At 46.6% G+C, this 24236-nt stretch overlaps 1 protein-coding gene across 3 annotated transcripts; it reads left to right on the top strand.

Annotated features, from left to right (window-relative positions):
• Window positions 1-16403: 16403 nt before the first annotated feature.
• Window positions 16404-23214, top strand: NHLH2 (nescient helix-loop-helix 2). Of its 3 annotated transcripts, none has more exons than XM_079958933.1 (2): window positions 16404-16701; window positions 21357-23213. In XM_079958933.1, exon 2 carries the CDS (start codon window positions 21357-21359, stop codon window positions 21762-21764), a length of 408 nt encoding a protein of 135 aa, XP_079815059.1. In that variant the 5' UTR covers window positions 16404-16701; the 3' UTR covers window positions 21765-23213. The 3 variants fall into 3 exon arrangements, with proteins under 3 accessions (XP_079815059.1, XP_079815060.1, XP_079815058.1); XM_079958934.1 differs by lacking the exon at window positions 16404-16701 and adding an exon at window positions 20050-20148; XM_079958932.1 differs by lacking the exon at window positions 16404-16701 and having other exon boundaries at window positions 21160-23214.
• Window positions 23215-24236: the final 1022 nt, after the last annotated feature.

The following is a 24236-nucleotide window of genomic DNA, read 5'->3' as shown; positions in this document are numbered from 1 at the left end:
AACACTGGTGCTTGGCAAGAACATCTGGAATGCAGATGTCATTATGGCATAAAACAGCTGTTCCTTTTCCTTCCAGCACGTTTTTAATTCTTGATGTAATTATTTTATTCCATTTCAAGTGGATTTTCAGTTACAGCAATCTGGAACTTTGTTCAAGAGGGTCCAATCAATATCATTTCCAAACAAGCCGGATTGCTGCCATGAGACTTGTGATCATTTGGGTCCTTTTTCTTTGGGCAAAAGTCATGCTTCTCGTGATTCCTCTCATTTATTATTTGTTTGTTTAACAGGTTTATAGGCTGCCTTTCATAGGTCAGAATAAACAACAGAACCCAAAATAGAAAGGTAAGACATTTCAAGAGGTATAGATTATCAAGAAGGACCTAGGCTTCCGAGATCTGACATAGCCTTAAGATTTCCATTTAAATAAAAAATATATTGCTCAGAATCCCATATCAAAAGCACATGGAGAAAAAGCATAATTGGGAAAAAAGGTGGTCCAGAAGCAGGGCCGGCTCACCCATGAGGCAAGCTGAGGCAACTGTCTCAGGCGGCAGAATCCACAGGGGCAGCAGATCTGGCTTCCAAGGGAAGCCTCATCCGCACTGCTGCAGTGGCACCATTGACAGCTGGGACATTCTCTTTGAAGGCTGGATCCGTCCCCTCCTTGGCAGTCCCCCAATACTGCCTGTGCGCAAGGGAGGGTTGATAAAAGTAAGGAAGGGGGGGAAGGAGTGAGATGAAAATGGGGGTGCAAGTGAGGTTGCAAAGATGGAATGAGGGTGAAGATGAAAGCAGGGGCATGAAAGGATCTGAAGAATAAAAGCTTCATAGTTGGGTAAAAGGTGAAAAGGGTGCCGAGTAGAGCTGGGCAGTGCCAGATTTATGAATAAGCTAAACAAGCTCTAGCTTAGGGCCCCACTCTCTTGCCCCCCCCCCAAATTTAAAGGAATAATAATAATAATAATAATAATAATAATAATAAAAATAATAAAAATAAAAATTATTTATACCCCGCCCTCCCTGGCCAGAGCCAGGCTCAGGGCGGCTAACACCAGTAAAATTACATTAAAAAAACACAACAATTTAAAATACAGGTTAAAATATAATTTAAAATGCAGCCTCCTTTTAAAATAGCTGATAAATTAAGACCATAAGGGGAGGGAAACATAAGGGTCAGACTGAGTCCAAATCAAAGGCCAGGCAGAACAGCTCTGTCTTGCAGGCCCTGGGGAAAGATGTCAAGTCCCGCAGGGCCCTAGTCTCTTGTGACAGAGCATTCCACCAAGTCAGGGCCAGTACTGAAAAGGCCCTGGCCCTAGCTGAGACCAATCTAACCACCTTGCGATGTACATTTCCAAAATATAAGATAAAAAACAAAATAAAACCTAGATACAGCAACAGTGTTTTGTGTTGTGTTGGCTCCTGTGATGTAAGTAATGGGCCCTGCCTGCTAGCCTGCTCCCTCAAATATCCCTGCTTTGCTCCTTTCTATATATAGGGTGCCTCCATTCTGCATGGACTGGTTGCATGGCAACATGGGCAAAGGGCTTTCGATACCTATTAGGTCCATAAATTACCTTATAGCATATATTCAACACAAAAAACAGTGACAATTTGTTGTTGACAAAGGACAGCTGGACATAGAAAGGGCCCCATTACCTTCAGGAGCTGAGGGCCTCATCAAACCTAAATCCGGCCCTGGGGATGGGCAATATATTGATATATTGTGCAAAATCACTTTGAAGTCCATTTTGTGATATAGGTTTCATAATTTGTCACTTGGCAATATATTGTGAATCATGATGTGTGTGTGTGTGCTATGCAAAAATCACAATGCAGGAAAAACCGTGATGCCACATAGCTCCAACCTTGTTTCAGACATCGGGAAGTTATCGCAATGTTGAAAACCAGATCCTGTATTGCCCAGCCCTAGCGCTGAGCAGTTGCAATGTGTGGGAGGAGGAAGATTCAGCAAGTTGCCATGGGGGTTGTTTGTGTGCAAGGGGGAATTGCACAGAAGGAGGAGGGGGGCATGAACACAGGGTGGAGGCGAAAATAGGGGTGCAACATGGGCTGCAGAATAGAAGAGAGGTGGCTTCAGAAATGGGGCTGGTTAGGTGAAAAGCGAGCTCAGTACAGGGGACACTCGGGTTGCGAACGGGATCAGCGTGGGATGCACGTTCGCAACCCGCAGCGGCGCGTCTGCGCACCCACGGGGTTGCAATTCGGCACTTCTGTGCATGCGCAAAGCACGATTTAGCGCTTCTGCACATGTGCGACCACCAAAACCCGGAAGTAACCCGTTCCGGTACTTCTGGGTTTTGGCAGTCCGTAACCTGAAGCACCTGTAACCCGAGGTCTGACTGTAGCTGCATGGGGGGGGTGGGAATGGGAATGGGAAACTATGGGGCAAATGGCAGGGGGCTCGACAAGCAGATGCACTGCCCCCTAGTGGTGGTTGTTGTTCTTATATTTCCAGCTCAATTATACTGTCTTTAGGAATTAAACAGATGCCAATGCTTTGCAAAATATCTCATTCCATTTCATAGCTAAACAAACAGACACGTCAACAAAGTTTTCACCAGTCTAATGAAGAGGCAAAGCAAACTAGCACAGAATGAAAATAGAAACCCCGCAGGGACAAAAGGATTAGTTCTGGTAACATTTTATTTTAACAGGGCGCCTCCATTTCACATTAACCATGCGGTAATATATTCAGATGATATGGGAGAAGTGTCATGAAACACTGGAAAGCTTTGATGTCAGAAGCTATTACAATCCTCCCGGAAGCCTGTCTGCAACTGTGTCAAAAATGTCACTAGTGGTAGATGCTGGACTAGGGATGCAGCCCAAACTGGTAGGGGCCTCTAGAGAGGAACAGCTCCTAGCACTCTCCAGTCATCATTTCCCCAGGGGGGAGCTACATGCATAATTGCTGTTGACTTCCCACACTGTTGGGCAACAATGCCATTTATCTCTGTGTACATCCTGCTATGTTCTCTCCATGTCAGGTGCTGCAGGAATGGGATGTAAGCCGGGGATGAGCTTCGTTGTCCCTGTTAGACGTCCTGCTCCATGATTGCAGTCATGGGATTGTTGTCTATCGCATGACGGTGTATGTTTTGACTTCACAGAGTGGGAAGTGATGGAGACAGGATGTTTGTGATCCTGTGTTCTGTGAAGTGGGACTATTGTCCTTTGTTCTTTTCTCTTTGCTGTCTGATGCTAGAGAGAGAGGGAGCCATGTTGCAGTGCTCCGTGTGTGTTTATATGTAAATAAAGTAGATTAGCCAAAATGCTGAGTTGCTGTTATGCAACTGTGCAAACTCTGCGGATCCCTAAGTGTGCCGGTGTCTGTTGGCATCGGTCGTTGTGATGTTTGGGCTGAAGAAAGCTTTTGAAGCTCCCGAACGAACGACCAGGAGGGAGGGAACATGCCAGTTGGGCATATGTCTCTGCCAGGGTCCTACTTGAGTGTAGGCTGAACTCCTGACAGTCCCTCCCTCCCTCCCTTGCCTTGCCTGCTGGCTCCTACCACCTTCTTATTTGCACCCAAGCAATGTGTGCAGGTGCAGAAATACACCTATTGGCTCCTTTCCTTACATAGCAGTGCACATCCTTGGAGAAATAGGCACTGTGGCTCAGGGGTAAACCCAGCCCACCTCCCCAAGTGAGGCAGCCTCCTGGCTTGCAAATCATGCTGCCTTTTCCTCTTTTTTTACCCAGACCCCAGCAAATATTTAAGTCACCTACTGTCAGAGCTGCCTCTAGGTCCCAGCTCACAGAGGACCAACGCTAGGCTGTCGTAATGTACAAAGTCTTTATTGAAGTTCAATTTCCATTTCAAAGCCGCAGTGCGCAGCCCTACATCTTAAACCCTAGATCGGCGAAGTCCCGTCTGAGTCTCCTCCCCTCTGACACCAGTTTAAGATCCTAGCCCTGCTCCACCTTTTACGCTGCTCTCTCCTCTTCTGGGTCCTCCTGCTCGCTGGGGCATTGCCCTTTCTGGACTCTTCCGACGCTGAGTCGCTTAGCTCCTCCCCCTGCCTCCTGCGGGCTTTAGGACCCAGTTCCCAATCCTCATTCTCTGCTGTCCCGCGCTCCTGTACATTTGAACTTGCCTCTCGCGCCAACCCAGTGACCTTTCTCCTAACCATTACACTACTTCGGTCACTGCTTCCCTCTTCCGGGATACTGGCCGGATCTGACCTCCCCTCCGTTGTCCGACTTTCTGATGGAGGCGTGGTCAGCCCTGCCTCATCTTCTCTCCCTGGTGGGGAATGCACTGGCCCCGATCCTTGGGACTCTTCCCCCCCACTCTGCTCTGGTGGGGAAGCTGGTCCTGATTTCCAACTACTGCTCTGGGAGTCCCTGCTGCCCCCTTGCTCCTGGGGTGTTCCCCTTGGGAACCCCCTACCCCTGGCCACTGGCGCCCCCTTCTGTGAATCTTCCGATTCGCTGGAGAGGCTCATGGAATCCCTCAGTCCACTGTCCTCTTCTCCTACGCTCCCCTCGGATTCTTCCCCTTCGCTCTCCATCTCCTCTCTTCCCTGTGCCTCTGCTCCTGAGCCCCTGACATCCATGTTATTATAGTTGTTGTTACAGAATCATAGACTCATAGACTAGTAGAGTTGGAAGGGTCATCTCGACCAGCCCTCCTGCAATGCAGGAACTGCAGCTAAACATAAATTATGCCAATGAACACGAATGAGTCTATAATAATAATAATTTATTTCTTGTACTGACAGATTATTAAAAACTACACAATATATCGGACATTAAAAGCTTCCCAAACCAGGGTTGCCTTCAGATGTCTATGGAAGGTTGCATAATTGGTTATCAATAATAATAATAATAATAATAATAATAATAATAGAAATAATAATAATAATATGAGCAGGACTAGCATTGGATACATTGTTATTGCAATAACAATTTGGGGATGGGGGGAGATGAAGATTGCAACCTGCAGCCAGAACCTATGCTTGTTCCAGATGTGGCTGTGTAAAATGGAATCTCTCAAGTTTTTTACAAAATAAAAACAATCCAAATGTGAAAACCAATAGAAACATGTGTGTGTGTGTGTGTGTGTGTGTGTGTGTAGAAACAATAACAATTCCATATATGTATAAAAACAATAAAAACAATTGCATACATAAAAACCAGACAACTGCATATGTAAAAGCAATTACAGTTCTTACATGATTTTATTAAAGCAGAATTGTGGAAAGGGTAGAATGGAGAGAAGAAGCAAACTGTACATTGGGCAGTTGCAGTTCTGGGATTGAGGACATCTCTTCTAGAAATCAAGAGGTTCAGGAAGCAATTAATTAAGTGGCTGATAATAGAGTCAGAACCAGAAGCAGGACAGGAGCTTTTTTAAAAAAGCCAAGGCAAAGACTTGAGGGGAAAGAGTTGAGTTGCAAGCCCAACACAAAATGGCCCTGCGACTGGAAATGCAAGGCTCATAACAGAGAAAAGAAGCATCGTCCGCCATCTTCAAGGACAACTCCTCTACTGTGCCTCAGTAGTGCATCTTCCTAGCCTTGCCTGAAAAATGATTCTGCCCCTTAAATCCTTAGCAGATTTACTGCTGTTAGAAAAGCAGATGGAAGAAATAGTTGGAAAATGTCACAAATTGATGCCAATGTATTATGGACCCTTCATACAGTTTCACAAAGGAGGTAAAGGGAGATTGCACCTTGAAGACTTCATCTGGACATACCTGTGATCTGATTACTCCTTGTCTTTACCGCTGTGTGAAGCATGTGGTTGTGTGAACTGAGAGTCCAGTTGTGCAAATCAATCTCTGCTACAGTTCATGATGCCTTGTGGAAGCTATCAATCACGGGATGGTCTGGCACAATTCTCCACATCAAGAATGTTCCCTAGCTGGAAACAAGACAACCTGAGAACTTATTTGCTTCCATTCAGCCATAGGAGCAAACTCCATGGGGCTGAGGTCCCTTCGGCTCCCCCAACAAAATATTTTGAGGGGGCCGCCCCCCAAGTTGATGGGCATTGCCACTCAAATGGTGTGCGTGCACCGCATTTTGTGATTGATTATGCAGGGCAGGGCTTACCTGGCGCACCCCCCCCCCAATATTTTATTCAAGTTGGCACGCCTGCACTCAGCCCTGAAGCTGGAAGGGATCCCACTCAAACAAAACTTATTACACAGTAGCAATAGCTGCCAGGCAGGGCCGACCCATTACATTTTGGCAGCTGCGCCGAAATACAAAATTACTTTCAAATGCAGATGTTTCATACTGTTGCACACCACCCCAATCCCTGAGATGTGTGAGATTCCAGGGACACCAGGAGCTTTACCCAGGGTTCATGTTTCCTTTGGGAAATGAGGCACATTGGAGAGCATGGTGTCTTTATGATATATGGTTCATTTACACATATCTACAATGGTTTTCCCAGTAGTGATGTATGGAAGTGAGAGCTGGACCATAAAGAAGGCTGATCACCGAAGAATGGTTACTTTTGAATTATGGTGCTGGAGGAGACTCTTGAGAGTCCCATGGACTGCAAGAAGATCAAACCTCTCCATTCTGAAGGAAATCAGCCCTGAGTGCTCACTGGAAGGACAGATCCTGAAGCTGAGGCTCCAAGACTTTGGCCACCTCATGAGAAGAGAAGACTCCCTGGAGAAGACCCTGATGTTGGGAAAGATGGAGGGCACAAGGAGAAGGGGGCGACAGAGGACGAGATGGTTGGATAGTGTTTTCGAGGTTACCAGCATGAGTCTGACCAAGCTGCGGGGGGCAGTGGAGGACAGGAGTGCCTGGCATTCTCTGGTCCATGGGGTCACGAAGAGTCGGACACGACTAAACGACTAAACAACAACACAACCTAAGCCTTTGATGGAGGATTTCACTGCATAATCACCCCCAAGAGAGTCTCATTTCTCCCATGGCTGCAGGCTTAGGTTCAAACAGAAATCAACCTTTGTGCTCTCTTTCTCCAGCCTGCCACAATTACCAGCCTGCAACCTTTTTTTCTCTGCATCACATCCCACCCAACTCTCAACTCTACTTCGAATTCTGCCTTTTTCTTCTAACTAACCCTGAATTAAGGGAGGGGCTGTCTGGCACAGAGACCCCTCTTTTGGCTTTCCTAATGGCTCATCACCTTTCTTTTCTTCTCCCAATGGCCCATCACCTCAGGCGATTTCCTGAACACAATAAACTGGGTCCAGGGATTAGGACCCAGGCACCAGTTTAACTCTCCAAGCCTTGGTTAAATTCTAACACTTCCTGGACACAGGAACTTTGGGGAGCCAGGCACCCACAAACTCATAACACTACCCCCCACCCTGCCTTAACCGGAGAGGCTTTCTGCTATTACCTCACACCGCAGCACAGAAATACTGCTGCTCAGTTGTTCAGTTTTGCTTTTCTTTTTTCTTTTGCTTCTTGGCATGTGCATCATTCTAATTTTATTTCTAACCCTTCCATTAGCAGTTAGAGAGCCAGTGTGGTGTAGTGGTTAAGAGTGGTAGTCTCGTAATCTGGTGAACCGGGTTCGCGTCTCCGCTCCTCCACCTGCAGCTGCTGGGTGACCTTGGGCCAGTCACACTTCTCTGAAGTCTCTCAGCCCCACTCACCTCACAGAGTGTTTGTTGTGGGGGAGGAAGGGAAAGGAGATTGTTAGCCACTTTGAGACTCCTTAGGGTAGTGATAAAGCGGGATATCAAATCCAAACTCTTCTTCTTCTTTTGACCTGCACAAAACTGGCAGTGTCTCAAACATCATGGAGTACATTGTTGCTGTTCCACTGCTGTATGTGGTCCACTGTTATAGCCTCAGAGTTGCGCACGCCGTCCGGTGTGGCTGGCAGAACCTCTGTCAATGGAGAGGCACCAGAGTTGAGGCCTCTAGGCCATTTCCCCAGTAATGGTGGTGGGACTGAGATGCTCTTGCCAGATGGCTCAGAAGCAGCTCCTGATGCTCAGCTGTGGGCCTGGGCAGCAAGGGCACTTGCCAAGCCAGTCTGGTGACTGGAGGAAGGTGGGCACACATGATAATTTGGCCATTCCTTTCTTTTTAGAGGTGCACGTGATCTCAATCTGTTGGATCTGGACCCAGAGTTGTCCCCTCTTGGAACTAGAAAGGTGGACAGTTGGTAGCAGCTGCCCTTTGGGCTAAGATACAGGCACAGAAAAATTGTGTTTGTGCCCGTCTTAAGCCTCAGCCAGCCAGTGCCAGAGCAGAAGGAGGGCTGCTGGTTTACTTTGGGCGGCTGGAGAGAAAGGAGAGAAAGGGGGAAGGAAGAGGGAAGGAAGGAATAAGAACAAGGCACAAGAAACACATGCAACTTTGACAAAGGACCAAGAAATACACCCATGCAAGTGATCCAGCCCAACCCAGAGCCAGTGTGGTATAGAGCAGCCACCCCAGCCATCATGCCCAATGGTCAGAGATGATGAGAGCTGTAGCCAAAACTTCCAGAAGGCAGCAGTTTGAGGAAGGTTGGGCGGCAGTGCCAGGTTTAAACTACGGAGATCATGTTCACATTCCCGCTCAGCTGCAAATCTGCTGAGTAAGCTTGGGCCTGTTGCTATTTATCAACCTGGCCTACCTCACAAGGTTGTTGTGAGGCTAGCCGTTTATTTAAAGGGCTTCCACCTCCCATTTCAGCAGAGGCTTCTAAGTGGGCTGTCCCGAGAGAGGGTGGGGTGAGAATGTAATCAGCAATATTTGAAAAGCTTACCAACTGCCTTGAGTGCCAAGGCAGGCCAGCAATATACATAAACAAAGGACGAAAACAGTCAGTCCTCGTGCAGCAATATTTCTAAACTCTTCCTTTTATTTTTTTATTTTTTTACTTGGGCAGAGCAGGGACAGGAAAAGCAAGACCCAGTGTAGTACAAAGATGCTTTGTTTAGTTAAAGGAACTAAAACAGGACGCCTGTGATCAGGGCTGGTGCTATCCTTAGGTGAACTAGGCAGCCACCTTGGGCAGAAACCTCAAAGGTGTAGTACAGTGGTACATTCGTTCTTGACCTGAAACCGTTCTTAACCTGAGGTACCACTTTAGCTAATGGGGCCTCACACTGCTGCCGCACTGCCATTGCGCGATTTCTGTTCTTATCCTGAGGTAAAGTTCTTATCCCGAGGTACTACTTCCAGGTTAGCAGAGTCTGTAACCCGATGTGTTTGTAACCTGAGGTGTTTATAACCCGAGGTACCACTGTACTGACTTTTGAGAGGCACAGTTTTATACAGATTACTATGTGTAATATGCAGTGTTTGAAACTCCCATTGTTCTAGGTGCATTTTGCAATGGGGAATTTCATTAGTGCAAGCAGTATCTGAGCTCTGAAATCGTAGTACTGCGCCTACGATTTCAGATTAAAATTGCAGAGTGGAAGGAAAGGAGGACCTTTTTCTGCCTCCCCACTTCCAGCTGCTCTCTGAAGACTGGAGAAGAGACCTTCTTGAGAATATTAGGGGGGTGGGCAGGGGAAGCACTAGACCATGTGAAAAGTGAACATAATATTTTAGCTGCAGTTCATTCGTTTTCAGCTTTGTATTCTTGTTATAAAAAAGTGCGCCTAGACAGTCCGTTGTTGCGCCCATAACCTCGGTCTAAGGTGCCATTTAGCTCCTAGCTTTCATATCTCAGTTTCTAACACTGGTTACAACTTTCTGATAATATTTTACTTTATATTCTGAATAATTTTATCAGTTCTGAAGTACTTTGTGCATTAGAATTGTTTTTCTATGCTTATTTGAAATGGAAAGACCACGGAGTTGATGGGAGGTTATGTAATATATATGCACATGGAAAGTGAAAAGGCATTTAATTTTAAACCTTACAGTCAGATCTTAATCTTATGTAGAAAATGAATTCATTTTTCTAGAGAGCTACAGCTGATTAAAAAAGGACTGTCTGGAGCTGAGTGCAGAAAGGCAGAAAAAGCTAAGGGGCAAGCAAACCGGGGGGGGGGGGGTGTTCTTCCCTGAATTACCTTTGTACACAGAAAGCACTTGAAAGCACAAGAATATGTGGCTATACTCTTGCTGAAAATAGGGAGCTGGATGTGGTGCTCCTGCTATGAATTATATAAACTCTAAGACGTACGTTTCACTCATGGGATATATTTCTGGAAACCACACAGAGGAAGAAGAGGATGTCAACAAAAGTGAAAATACTGCAAAGTCTGCAAAAGAAGATGCTATTGTACCAGATTTGAATCGCAGTGATCCTGCTCACTGCCCTAACTATTGCAGTGACAATTTAAAGCATCTTACAATAAGGACCAGACCAGATTGTATCACATAATTTTCCCAAAGACTCAAAAAAACCAGAAGATTTTCTCCTATACACTACAAGAGAATACTAGCAAATGGTAAAGAAGTGTGCTGCCAATGGTTTGAAATATTCAACCTCAAAATATGTGGCTTTTTGTTTTTGCTGTAAGTTGTTTGGCAAAAGAAACAGAGCATCAGCCATACCAGAAAAAGGTTCAAAAGATGCTTTGAAACCACTCAGATATTACCTTTGTTGCATATATGCTGCTTTAATAGAAATCTTTGACGACACAAACCTAAAGTGTTTATCTGAAAACACTTCCCAAATTGAAGCTAAGGCTCTTGCTGATGCAATTTGGAAATTCAAGTTTGTGGTATCCCTTCTTAGATGCTACAACACCCTTTTTGAAGACAATCCTACAAGCTAGCTACTACAAAATAAGGAAGCTAATTTAAATTCAGCTACAAGCCAACTGCAGGTGACCAAGAATTACCTACATTGTGTGGGCTGCAGGGATGTTGAGGGTTTTCATCAAGTTTTGATAGATGCCACTGAGATTGCAAAGGAGCTAGAAATACTGCCAGACTTTGAGACAGAGCAAGCTAGAAAAAGAGAGAAAGAAATGGCAGTCTGAGTATGAGAAGAGGCACTGCAAGGAGGTTTCTACTATGCTGTCTTAGACATGGCCATACAATCTGCTGAAGAGCTATTCCAACAGCTACAACAATATAATTCCCTGTTAGGCTTCCTGTATGATAGATAGATGATAGATAGATATAGATAGATAGATAGATAGATAGATAGATAGATAGATAGATAGATAGATAGATAGATAGATCTAGATTTGTATGAGACCTACAGGCATAGGGCTGTATATAAATTATAATAACAACAAAAATCTACTGAAGATGTACTTGAATTTGGAAAAACCTTTGATGCACAATGGAAGCAATGAAACTGATGCTGAAGATCTGTGCTGTGAACTTATAGCAATAGCTTGAAGACTTTCAAAGTCTATGCAACCACAAGGAATACTTTTCTTCATACTGCAACAATAACTCAAGGATAATGTTCCTAATGTTTCTGTTGCTCTAAGGATCCTTTTCACACCTCCAGTGTCAGTGGCAAATGGTGAACTCAGTTTCTCCAAGCTCAGACTTATAAAAAACTTACATATGCTCAACAATGTTGCAAAAGAGACAAGTTGGCTTGACAACTATCTCAATGGAACATGCCTAAGTATCAGCTCTTGACCCGAAGGAATTGGTGGCAAAATTTGCAAAGGAAGTCTATTTTCTTGTTTTTTTACTGTTCTCTCCTGAACAGTAAAATAACATGCCAAGAAATTGAACAAGCCATTCAAAACATGAAATTGGGCAAATCTCCAGGGCCAGATGGGCTAACCTCCAAGTATTATAAGATATTAAAAGACCATTTGATACAACCATTGATGGAGGTTAGCAACGAAATTATGGAGGGGAGGAGGGCGCCGGAATCGTGGAAGGAAGCTTTCATCACATTGATACCAAAATCGGAAGCTGAAAAGACACAACTTAAGAACTACCGTCCCATCTCCCTTTTAAATGTGGATTACAAAATATTTGCAGACGTTTTGGCAAGTAGATTCAAAAAAGTTTTAAACGAAGTAATTCATAAAGACCAGGCAGGCTTTCTCCCAGGTAGACACATGTTCGCCAATACAAGGAACATTATTGACATTTTGGAGCTTTTGCAAACTGATATAAACACAAAAGCAGTGTTAATCTTTATAGATGCGGAGAAGGCCTTTGATAATATCTCTTGGAAATTTATGAAGGGAAATTTAAAAGAAATGGGAGTGGGTCGGGGTTTTGAGAATGGGATTGATGCAATATATTCAGAACAAAAGGCTAAATTGATAGTAAACAATGTGGTCACTGAAGAGTTTAAAATTGAAAAAGGAACACGACAAGGCTGCCCGATTTCCCCTTTGTTATTTATATCAGTTCTGGAGGTGCTCTTGAATATGATTAGAGGGGACCGGTTGGTGGAAGGGATTCAGGTCGGAGCGAAACAATATAAACTCAAAGCTTTTGCAGATGACCTAGTTCTGACCTTGCAGGAGCCAGAATCTAGTACAAAAAGAGTATTACAACTGATCCAAGATTTTGGTCGGGTGGCGGGATTTAAACTAAATAAACAGAAAACTAAGGTGTTGGGGAAAAATCTGACAGATGTAGAGTCGGAACAGTTTCAGAGAGAAACAGAACTAACTGTGGTCAAAAAAGTAAAGTACCTAGGGGTAAACATAACAGCAAAAAATCTGAGTCTATTTAAGGATAACTATGAAAAATGTTGGTTTGAAATTAAGAGAGATTTGGATAGTTGGACAAAATTGAAGCTTTCTTTGTTAGGCCGAATTGCTGCCGTTAAGATGAATGTATTGCCAAGGATGTTGTTTTTGTTTCAAACATTGCAGATTGTGGATAAAACAGAGTGCTTCCGGAAGTGGCAGAGAGATATATCTAAATTTGTCTGGCAGGGCAAAAAGCCCAGAATTAAGTTTAAGATACTAACTGATGCGAAAGAAAGAGGGGGCTTTGCCCTGCCGGACTTAAAGTTGTACTATGAAGCTGCAGCCTTTTGCTGGCTAAAAGACTGGCTACTTCTCGAAGACACTGACGTATTGGATTTGGAAGGGTTTAACAATGCTTTTGGTTGGCATGCATATCTATGGTATGATAAGGTTAAGATCAATAAGGTCTTTAAGAACCATATTGTCAGGAAAGCAGTTTTTAATGTCTGGACAAAATACAAAGACTTACTGGAAAACAAAACTCCGAGGTGGCTTTCACCTCTGGAAGCTAAGGCCCGAAAAAGACCCAATATGGAGGCCAAATGGCCAAAATATTGGGAAATATTAGAAAAAGAAGGAGATAATTGGAAATTGCAGAGTTTGGAGAAAATGAAGGATAAAGTGCGAGACTGGCTACACTACGCTCAGATTAAAGAAGTCTTTAAAAATGACAAAAAGTTAGGGTTCCAGGTGGAGAAATCGAAGTTGGAAACAGAACTGTTAGAGCCTAAGACTAAGGTACTTTCAAGAATGTATAACTTGCTGTTAAAATGGAATACACAAGACGAAATGGTTAAATCGGTTATGATAAAGTGGGCTCAGGATATTGGGCATAATATTATGTTTGAGGACTGGGAAAGGTTGTGGACCACTGGGCTGAACTTCACTGCATGTAATGCTTTGAAGGAAAATGTAATGAAAATGATATATAGATGGTACATGACCCCAGTTAAACTTGCCAAAATATACCATTTGTCTGATAATAAATGTTGGAAATGTAAAGAACACGAAGGAACATTCTTTCACCTCTGGTGGACTTGCCCTAGAGTGAAGGCCTTTTGGGAAATGATATATAATGAGTTGAAAAAGGTATTTAAGTATACCTTCACTAAGAAACCAGAGGCCTTCCTTCTGGGCATTGTCGGCCAGAAGGTGTTAAAGAAGGACCGAACATTTTTTATGTATGCAACAACGGCAGCAAGGATACTCATCGCTAAGAGCTGGAAAACTCAAGATCTACCCACACTGGAAGAGTGGCAGATGCAGCTGATGGACTATATGCAACTGGCCGAGATGACTGGCAGAATTCGAGACCTGGGAGAAGAGAGGGTTGAAGAAGATTGGAAGAAATTCAAGATCTATCTACAAAAGTATTGTAATTTGGTTGAATGCTAAGAAGGATGCTAGATCATAAATAATTGCCTACCATTGAATTAGATTTGAATTTGACGATAAGTGAGATTGAGGGAAACACAAAATTTTTGGAGATTAGATTAAATTAACTGAACAAGATTTAAGAATATAAATAAGATGCTAAATTGCTGGAAAAAATTATACTGATGTAAGTGGGAGTGGGAGACGTGAGGGAGTCCAAAGAAGTTCTGAAAAATGTGTTATGATCCATGTTATATTGTTTATTATTTTTGCATTTGGTATTTAAAAAAAATCTCAATAAATATTTATTAAAAAAAAAAAATTTGCAAAGGAAGTGAGATGGTGATGTACCTGAAATTAAAACTTTAAAGAGACTTAAATTTTAACATCACAATTTACAAAATGATTCAAAATGATTTGTGTGCTAAAACATTTTCTTTTGTATTTGAGAAAGATAACCAAAGATCGTCGTATTACTTATTATTGCAATTTATTTATTTTTTAGCAGTTTCAAGTTTTGTGCTTTTCTTTTCTTTTTCCCAACCAGCCTTCAGGGCTGCACAAAACCTTTCTGCCCTCCAGCAGAGAGGAATGGCTTCAGGGGCTGTCAGCCCTGCCTTCTACATCCCAAGGCAGTGGCCTCACCCTGACTAATGCTAGAGACCTGCAGTGGTTGTCGGTTTGCTCCTGGGCCAAGTTCAAGGTGTTACTATTAGCACATAAAGCCCGTAGCAACTTGGGATCAGTTTACCTGCAAGATCACCTTGCCCCACCTGTGCCCACTCAGCCACTTTGCCAGCGGAACTGGCACTACAGCAGGTGCCACATAACAGCCACATTGGTCAGCATGCAACCATTTAGTGTGGCAGCACCTGCACATGGGAACTCTATTGAGATCAAGCAGGCACCTTCACTGTACTCTTTTCGTTGCCTGCTAAAAACAGTCTTGTTTAGAGGAGCCTATCCAAACGCTTACAAAGTTGAGCTCTTTTTAATCAGTTTTGGTATTTTTACTTGTGTATGTTTTAAAGTACGATTGCAAATTCTTGTTGATTTTACAGTGTTATCTTTTTGTAAACCACTGGGAGGTGGTTGGGTTTGGGGTTTTTTTTGGGGGGGGGTTTGCAATCAAGAGGTTATAAATCTTAGGAAATAAAAACAAATACAACAGACACATTTCGTCAGAGTGCATGGCCCTGCATGCTTGCCGAAGAAGAAGAGGAAGACGGCACTAGAGGGCACGACCTGAACCAGTGGATTCAAATGACAACAAATGATAAATTTCTTATAGCAAGAAATGTAGAACGGATTCCTTCCGAAGGTGGTCGGCACTCCTTCGTTGGAGGTTTTCCAACAGAGCTTGGATGGCCATCTTTCATGGATTATTTAGCTGTGATTCCTGCATTGCAGGGGTTGGACCCTGGGACCCGTTCTGAAACAACAACAACAACAACAACAACAACAACAACAACAACAACAACAACAACAACAACAACGTGCTTAAGGTCAGGGGTGGCGAGGGTTCTGCTTCTTCTTGCAGATGATGCTGGACTGCGGGGTTGGGCAGCTCTAGCAGCAAGGCCGGTGACAGCTCCACACACGCGAGCGCCCAGCGGAAGCCGAAGGTGCACGTGTGAATCCTCCTCGGTTCGCGCATCTCCATCTCTCCTCTCCCGCGGATGCTGCCCTCCGAGCAGCCGGGAGGCAGGCTGGCTGGCTGGCCATCTCGGGGCCCTGAAACTCCCACCCGGTGACAGATGTCAAGTCCAATTAAGCGACGCGCCTCTGGCTGGCAGTTCAATGGGATCGCCCATTGGGTAGCAACTTCGACGCGGCTGGGGAGGGGGGACATGCCGGCGCCTCCTCCCTCCTGCGCCTTTATAGCTCGCCGCTTCTCCGGGACAAGAATCCACCGGAACCTGCAGGGGATCCCGACGCATCTCTCCACCCCCGGCCCACCCCCAGCCCCCTTACCGGAGAGGCCCGGCCCTCGGCTCCGGGGGGCCCTGGCTGCTTGGTGGGCTCCCTCCATCCGGAGCCCGGGAGCGATGCGCCCCAGACCTTGATGGGCAGCAAGGGGCCCCGCAGCCGGCCTGGGCTCCCTCCTTCCTCCCGCAGAAGGGCCAAGGCGGCGAGGGGAGGCGGAGAAGGGAGGAAGGAGCAGGAAGAGGCGTCGTCTGAACAAAAGCCCCGTCGGGCCCGTCGCCTTGCGCGCCCGCGGAGAGGACCGCGCTCTCCTTCCTCCTTAGCGCACCAGCTCTTTTGTTGCGCGCTCCGATTATGGCAGGAGGCGCCGGCTGACCAGCACCACTGGAAGCATCAAGCCACAGTTCAGCGTCCTCTGGATTAGAGAGACCTGGTTAGAGACCTGCGGAGGTGTCGTTCTCTCTCTCTCCCCCCCCCCGCATCTCCTCCCCCCCCCCGGCCCGGATGTTTTGTTTTTTCTTTCCCCTAGTGCATTTTATTTCTCGTTTGTTGACAGTTGCGCTCTCTGCCTCCATTTCTGCGAGGCGATGAAAACGATTCCGGTCTAGCGATAGGATTTATTTTTTATTTATTTTTCATATGTGGATCACTCCCCCCCTATCTCTCTCCCTCTTTCTCCTTTTGTATTGTTGCATGTCCAAAGACTAAGATGAACCCCTTCTGGAATTTTATTTGAGGCGCGGAAAAAAGGGGGTCGGAGGCGTTGCAAGAAAGGGTGTTGTCAAGGCTCCTGCAAGGTAAAGTCCTTTAAAAAAATGTTCACCAGGTGAGGCTGGCTGGGCAGGAACGGAAAACAGGGCGATGGCTCGGTTAGGCCGTAGGGATTTGCGTAAGAAGATGCCTTAAAGATAAATTCAAAAATGATGAGGATGATGATGGTTTTTAAAAGGGCTCTGAAGACCCACGTTCCGGGGAGGCACCTTCCCTCGAGTCGCCAGCCTGAGTATATAGATTTACTTGGCAAGCAGAAATAAATGCCTTCGAAATCCAAGGCTCGCTCGGGCAAACGAGGCTTCCAGCGCAGAACTTCGGCTCCGAAGCCCAGCCCAGCCGCCTTCCAAATGCGAAGGCTGGAGCGCAGGAAATTCCATACAGACCCTCGACTTGTTACGAGCGTTCCAAAAACATTATTTTCCATTCGCGTTGTTCGTTTGCTTTTCAGCTAGACTATTATTTCCTTGTGAATATTAGTATTATTATTTTTAAATCTTAAACGCATTTCCCCCTGTTTTATATATTTTTTTAAAAACACCCGATAGCAACTTCGGAGAGAAACGCGTCGCCTCCCCTGTCCCCGAGATCTTCTCCAGGTTCAGACCCCGGAACCGGGGACAAAAGCAACACTTCCGTAATTGGCTCATTGTTTGCCAAATAACACCGGTGGGCTTTGGAGATCCTACGCAGCGCCAGGTTTCCAGGGCAGGCTGTTTCCCATCGCTCCCCGATATTTATTTCCACCGCTCTCCTTTAAATCCTTTGTAATAATAATGATTTCTTCTGGCATTAAACGGGAGGGGGACCTTTTAGATAATGCTGATTTCGATTTATATGCCGCCTTTTAACCGCAGATCTCAGGGCGGTGTGTCATTTTTGGTAAACGAAAACACTGAGCTTTGCAAAGCCTTGGCAATAATAATAATAATAATAATAATAATAATAATAATAATAATAATAATAATAACAATAACAATTTAATTTATGCTTGTCCTCGTCCGCAGGGACCCTGTCCCCTCCCCATCGCCTTTCCAGCTACTTCCTCTTCTCAGGAACTTCACCCTCCCCCCCCCCGTTTGCAGTGACCCCTCCCCTCCCCCCAAGTGTCCCCCGGGTCATTCTCTCCTGCTTGGCACTGCATTATTTTCTGAGATGCCCGCGTGTCCCTGGAAGTTCTCCCTGACAGATGGCAAGGCGCGCTCATTCCCTTGGCAAAGGCGCATCCTAGAGCCGACGGGGTGATGGGTGGCGAGGGCCCTTCAGGATCCTCGCCCGGGGGCGCGCTCCGATCCCGAGCGAGGGCGGCTCCGGAAAGGCGCTCGCTCGGGCAATCGAGGTGGCCGGGGAGCCACTTGTGGGTTCGAGGAGGAGGGGCCTGGCTGGGGGCCGCTCTCCCTCCTCCTCCTCCTCCTCCTCCAGCCTCTCATTAACGGGTCTTGGGATGGAAAGGGGCGCTGAGGGCCATCTACTCCACCCCCTGCAAGGCCGGAAGCTCAGCTTGTGGTCCATTTGAGCGGCCCCTGCTTAGCTTCGCAAGTGCACCTGACTGCTGCCCCGCACTTCGCTCACCTGCTAAGCAAACTAAATCTACCGGAGCCGAGAGAGTTTAAGTGCCCCTGAATTATACGTATTTGTATACCGCCTTTCATCTGAAGGTCACAGGGCGGTTTACAACATTGTTCTGGTATATGCATTTGCCGCGGGGGGGGGGCACAGATTGCAAAACAGGCCCCCCTTCTTTGCAACATGTTAACATGCCTTTGAACAGTCCCTCCCCCCGCCTGCTCCCACGCGTGCAAGGCAAACCACCAGACACGAACAGGATCCTTCAACAAAAACAACACCCGGCGCTTTCTCCTCAAGGTTGCTGTTTTGAGTGTAGTTGGATCCTCGCGTCGCCAGGCTGCAGCTCTTCCCGACGGTCGAAATCTTGATCTCGGACCTTGCATTGTCTGGTCCCTTGTTAGGTGGTGACTGGAAAACGGATCGCCTTCGGGAGCTGAGATTCTGGCCAGGAGAGGAGGGCACTCTTTCCGATGCCTAACTAACTCACCGACTTAAAAACCACATTCCTCGACGTTCACGGCGTTGGCATCCGCTAGCGAGGCGCAACAAACCCCAAATAGCTCCCCAAATAGTCTCACTTTCTGTATTTCACACCGAGGTCGGAATCGAGGCTCAGCCTGAGAGCCGGGCCGGCCTTTTGAGTTCAGAACTGGTCTCTCCTTAGCAACGGCAACGTAACTTTTGGATCTGGATTTAGAAAGCGGGAACACAAAACCAGTCTTATTTGCGTCACTCTAGTCTCACATACCCTTTACGTGGGAGCGAGTTTCGATTACTTCTGAATAAACCTTTGTAGGATAGCGTACTTCGAAACATTTAATGTCGATTCCGTTGTTTGGGAGCTGGGTTTGGATTGCTAAGGCTATTGTTATTTTTCTTTTGTAAACGAAACATAAACGGAGCAGTGCCCGCGCAGCAATAAATGAAGACAAAGTATAAATCAGAATAGATAAGAACGATTAACTGCCCTGTTACATAGTAGGTCCAGCAAAAGAGGCTACAGAGCCCTTCGTTTAAGCTTTCTGTCCTTTCCTCCGCCCTCCCGTCTATGAAATGTTCGGGCCCGTGGAGATTCCTGCATTGCGGGGGGTGGAATGGATGACCCTCGGGGTCCCTCCCAATTCTGCGGAATTCTATGATTCTGTTGATCAAGAAGCTGGATAAGGTTCCATCCTGCCCGCCCTCAATGCGTTGCCTGAATTGCTGAAAATGTTGTGCTGGCAGATTGGTATCGATAGCATAGTGATGTAAACGCAATTGTAAAAGAACAGCAACGTAAAAACGACAATAATATTGCTTGTGCGTGAAAGAGAGAGAGACAGAGAGCGCGTGCGCTATGGTCAGTTCTTGGGGAGTTTGGACAGCGCGGCCGTGGTGGCTAAAGAGACATAGCTCTGACTCTGGCTCAAAGCAGGTCCCTGCTTTGAATCTCGCTTCTCCTTTGGACTTAGATAGGTGGCCTAGACAAGGCATCCCCCCCCCCACGTCGCCCGCCCCGTTTGTAACTGCCTACGGACCAGTCGGGGGTCATGGCAGCCCCCTGGAAGAATGGCTCAAGGGTCGTCACGCAGCACTCTGCACCGCCCAAAACGCTGCCCATATCTACATGCTGTTCTCTTGGTTGGCACCGTCTATCTCAGGAGACAATGGAAGAGTAGCAATAACAATACCGGTCTCCCCATCGGAGGCCCTTCTTCGTGTGCCCCCTCTGTGAGAGGTCCAGAGGGGGGCAACAGAGGCAGATTTAGCGGAGCGCGACCGGTGCGGGTCCTCAGTGGCGCCGCAACCAGGAGGTAGAATGGAAGGCGAGAGGCGGGTGAGGGGCGCTGAATTTTGGCACCCCACAGGGTACCGCTGAAATTTGAGACCCCCTGGTAGCAACACCAGAACGGGCCTTATCTAAGGTGGGTCCTCCTTCGTGCAGTGCTCACCCCAAGGAGGCTCGCCTGGCGCCTTCCTTACTCAGCGCCAGGTTTATGGTGGCGCAGATGGTTCTCCCGCACAGGGTGCCGAGCCAAGAGGGCACAAGATTGAGACGATCCATAGTTGCGAAGACCTATTTGGGGGCACCAAATGTCGGCTTCACACCTGGCGCCATATTACGAAAAATTACCGAAGTCTGCCCTGTTCACCTTTAGGCACCAGGCAAAAACATTCCTCTTCAACCAAACCTTGGGCTGATATACAGCCTATATGCTTTTAAATGCACTTGTGCGAGGGGGAGGGGGAGAATTCTTGGCATGTTTTTTCACGCTTTGTAATTTGATCTTGTATTTTTCTATTGTGAGCCACCCTGAGATCTTCGGATGAAGGGCGCTCTACAAATTTAACAAACAAATATGGCAAGGGCTGTGCATGGCGAAGTGCTTCGCCCACTTGGAAGTACTTCTATGCCCGCGTTAAGTCTTCTGCCTCCCAGCTGCCCTCGCCCAGAGCTTCCTGGGTCTCTTTGCCTGGTCCCTCTCCAGCTACTTTGGAGCCACAGTTGATGGAAACGGGATTCCTCCAATGCAAAGCTTGCACTGCAAAGCTTGCGCCAGTCGCAGTGAGGGGAGAGCCTAACCCCGTGGTTTTCAAGGGGTGTTGGCGCGCCACACTGGTTTGGCCGGGAGATTCAAGGACAATCAAATAAACATTCAAACATTTCAGTGTAGCATGGTATGCTATCAGAAGAAATTTTATTTGCAGAATATGGATAGATCTGTTCTCAAAAGGAGAGCAAAAGCATGAAGAGATGCTGATGACCATCTCATAGCAGAAATGAGATTCTCCAGCAAAAGGAAGCTCACACCTCTCATTGAGTTTGTATACATACTTTAGGTGCACATGCAAGAGGCTCGTTTCGAATTATACTTTGGGAATGGTCTTCAAGTTCTTATGAAGCTGCGTCGCTTTCTACTTTCTGGACGCCCCACAATCATATTATAAAGCAGTTGTGTTCTGTGTTATAAATCAAGCACTGCTGGGAGTTATTTCTTTTTGCTTACCAATGTATTTCTTCTCCAGAGAAACCCTGGTTGACGCTGTGGCTCCCCAGGCTGCCGTCGAGGGTGAGGGGCTGGCGGTCCTCTTTCTCGGCGTCGCTGCTGACGGTGCCTTCTCTCTTTGCCAGATGATGCTGAGCCCGGACCAGGCGCTGGACTCGGACCACCCGTCGTCGGCGCCGTCGGACCCGGAGTCCCTGGAGGCCAAGGGGCTTCGCAGCTGCTGCGCCTCGGACTTGGAGGCGCCCGACGGCGACGGGGCGGGAGGCGGAGGCGGCGGCGAGGGTCGCCCGGGGCCGCACCCTCAGCAGCCGCTGAGCCGCGAGGAGAAGCGCCGCCGGCGCCGCGCCACCGCCAAGTACCGCTCGGCGCACGCCACCCGGGAGCGCATCCGCGTCGAGGCCTTCAACCTGGCCTTCGCCGAGCTGCGCAAGCTGCTGCCCACGCTGCCGCCCGACAAGAAGCTCTCCAAGATCGAGATCCTGCGCCTGGCCATCTGCTACATCTCCTATCTCAACCACGTCCTCGACGTGTAGGACAGGCGCGCGCCTCCCTCCAGGGGCGGCGCCGGGCGGGGCGGAGAGGGCAAGAAACCCAGGGCCCGGGGTGGGGTTGCGGCGGTGGCAAGCCGGTAGGGGTCCCCCGAAGGCCCGAGGGCCCGTCCCAGGCTCCCCAGGCGCTTTGCAGAGGCGCTGTCCGCACTGGAAGCCAAGCGCACCGTGCGCTCCGCGCGGCTTCCTGCGCCCCTCTTGGCGCGCCTCTTCCTTCTGATCCCCGCCCTGAAGCAACTCCCGCGCTCCGCGGTAGGGTCCCAATTCAGCAAAGTGTTTAAGATCCCGACGGCAGCTTGGCGGGAGATCCCTTGGCTTTAAGCTCGTGCCTTAAAGGGCTTTCCTGAATCGGGCCCTAACAGAGAAACTTGAAATGGAACGGGTCCCTCCACCCGAGGGGGTCCCCATGGGTGGGTTGCCGCGTGCCAGTTTCCCCCTACCCACCGGGCAGCTCCCATTGCAGAAAGTGGAGATCTTCTTTGGGGGGGGGGGGCGAGAGGAAACAAAACCCACAAAAGACCCCGAACTGTCAAAGTGCCCCTTTCTCTAGATCCAAAAAGTCTCGACTGCTTGCGACCTTAAAACATGTGATCCAGGAGTGCAGTTCAAAAGTAACTATTTATTTTTTATTTTGGGTTAGCAGAAGTAGAGTATTTTCCCCCGAGATTATTTTTTAAAATTTTGGGAGTGGTAAAGGTTTTGCGTTGAAGACTTTTGTGCCAACTGGTTTTCTATAGTCAAGTGTTTACATTTTCTTCTTCTGTGGAATAATTGTCTGACTTTGGAAGTGTTTGTTGGGAACCAGATTGTGGGTTTCGTTTTGCTCTGGGTTTATTGGACCACTTCCCCTGTTTCTAAGCGTATTTTATATATTCAGACTTTGTCCTTGAAAATTTATTTTGTGTGTGGAATCAAAACTAGCACTTCACTTGAAGTTTTTTGTTTTTTTTTAATGTGTATGGTTATTCTGACTTGTAATTCTGTCTAAAAGGTATTTTGCAAACCATTTATAAGGGAAGTAGTTTTTGTTTGTTTGTCCGTACGTCTGTCTTTTTGTGAGCGTGTGTATATTTATGTGTGTTTTTTACAGACTTTTTTGTTTTGTTCTTTTTAAGGGAAGAAACAGGACTACTTTCCTTTATGACAACCAAAAAAGTTGACAACCAGAAAATGTTTCATGCTCTTTTGCTGTGAATCTCTTAAAACAAAAGTACGTTTTAGAGAAAGAAAGAAAAAAAACCATCTGTTATCCAAAGATTTTAGTCTTTTTCAGGGTTTTTGGGTGTGTGTGTGTTGCTTTGTATAAGGCAATATTTTGTAGTGAAAATAGAAAATCTGGTTTCTATCGGAAGCGTTTTTCATATCTCTCATGAATGGTGCACTGTTTTGCATATAAATAAAATTATAAAGCAAAACTGGTTTCCCCCCAATGTTTTAAATTTTGGTTTGTTTCCCTCTCCCCTTAAGGTGAAACAAAAACAATACATCAGCTATTCCAAGCGTACAATCCATTAAGAGTACCTCCCTTCTAAGCCACCTGAAATGTGTGGAACTTTTGCAGTAACCTCTATAATAGATAGTCCCACTGCACTCTGCACAGAGAAACAGGAAATCACTCTTGTTTGTCTGTGTTTAGATGGCTAGCCCTATAGTACTGCATAAGTATTATGCATATAAAATAGTTTATTCCTTCCCACTATATATATATATGTATGATCCTTTGGAAATTAGATTGTCCTCTTATTTGCTGATTATTAATACCCTTTTGCAGTGCAGTAGTGTGCACATCTACTGAGAAGTAAGTCCAACGGAGTTCTACGGGACTTACTCCCAGGTAAGTCAGATTGCAACTTTGATCTGTAGAGAAAAACGCAAAAGAGTGAAAACTAGATAGAATAAAATGGGACACTTGACTGTTGCTGCTGCTGCTGCTGCTGCTTCAAAGAATTGAGGTCTGAATCTGATGTGCTTTTGCCTATTCTGGGAGCAAAAGGGACGAAAGTGAGAAGAGTAGGAAGAGAAACGCCTGGCAGGGTGCTTGTCATCTCTTTGGGTCAGCAAGATTTTTCTCTTATCTTTTGATTCTGCAAGGACATCTTTCAACGCCGCTTCTTCAAAAAGCTGACCGCCTGAAAAAGGTTCAGTGGAAAGGTTTACTTTAGAGGCAGCATCAGCGTTCCAGGACTTTAGCCACAGTCTGGGATGCCATTGCTCTGGCTTCAAATTACATGGAGTCCATGGAGGCACCTGCCATAAAAGCTTGAGCTTTAAAGGGTTTGGTAAGAATCTGGTAGTGTTGGGGAGCAGATTGCAATAAATCCTCAAGCCAAACCATACATGTTTGAGCACATGAGGATGGTGCGCAGGCAGCTGAACAATAAGAATTTGGACATATTTGGCATTGTGTGTGACCCGCGGAGCCCTAGTTTTCTTCCGGTCTTGGAGCGTGGCTAAGAG

Source organism: Podarcis cretensis, assembly GCF_951804945.1.
Source record: "Podarcis cretensis genome assembly, chromosome: 17".
Lineage (NCBI taxonomy): Eukaryota > Metazoa > Chordata > Lepidosauria > Squamata > Lacertidae > Podarcis > Podarcis cretensis.
This window is presented reverse-complemented; position numbering and strand designations above follow the sequence as displayed.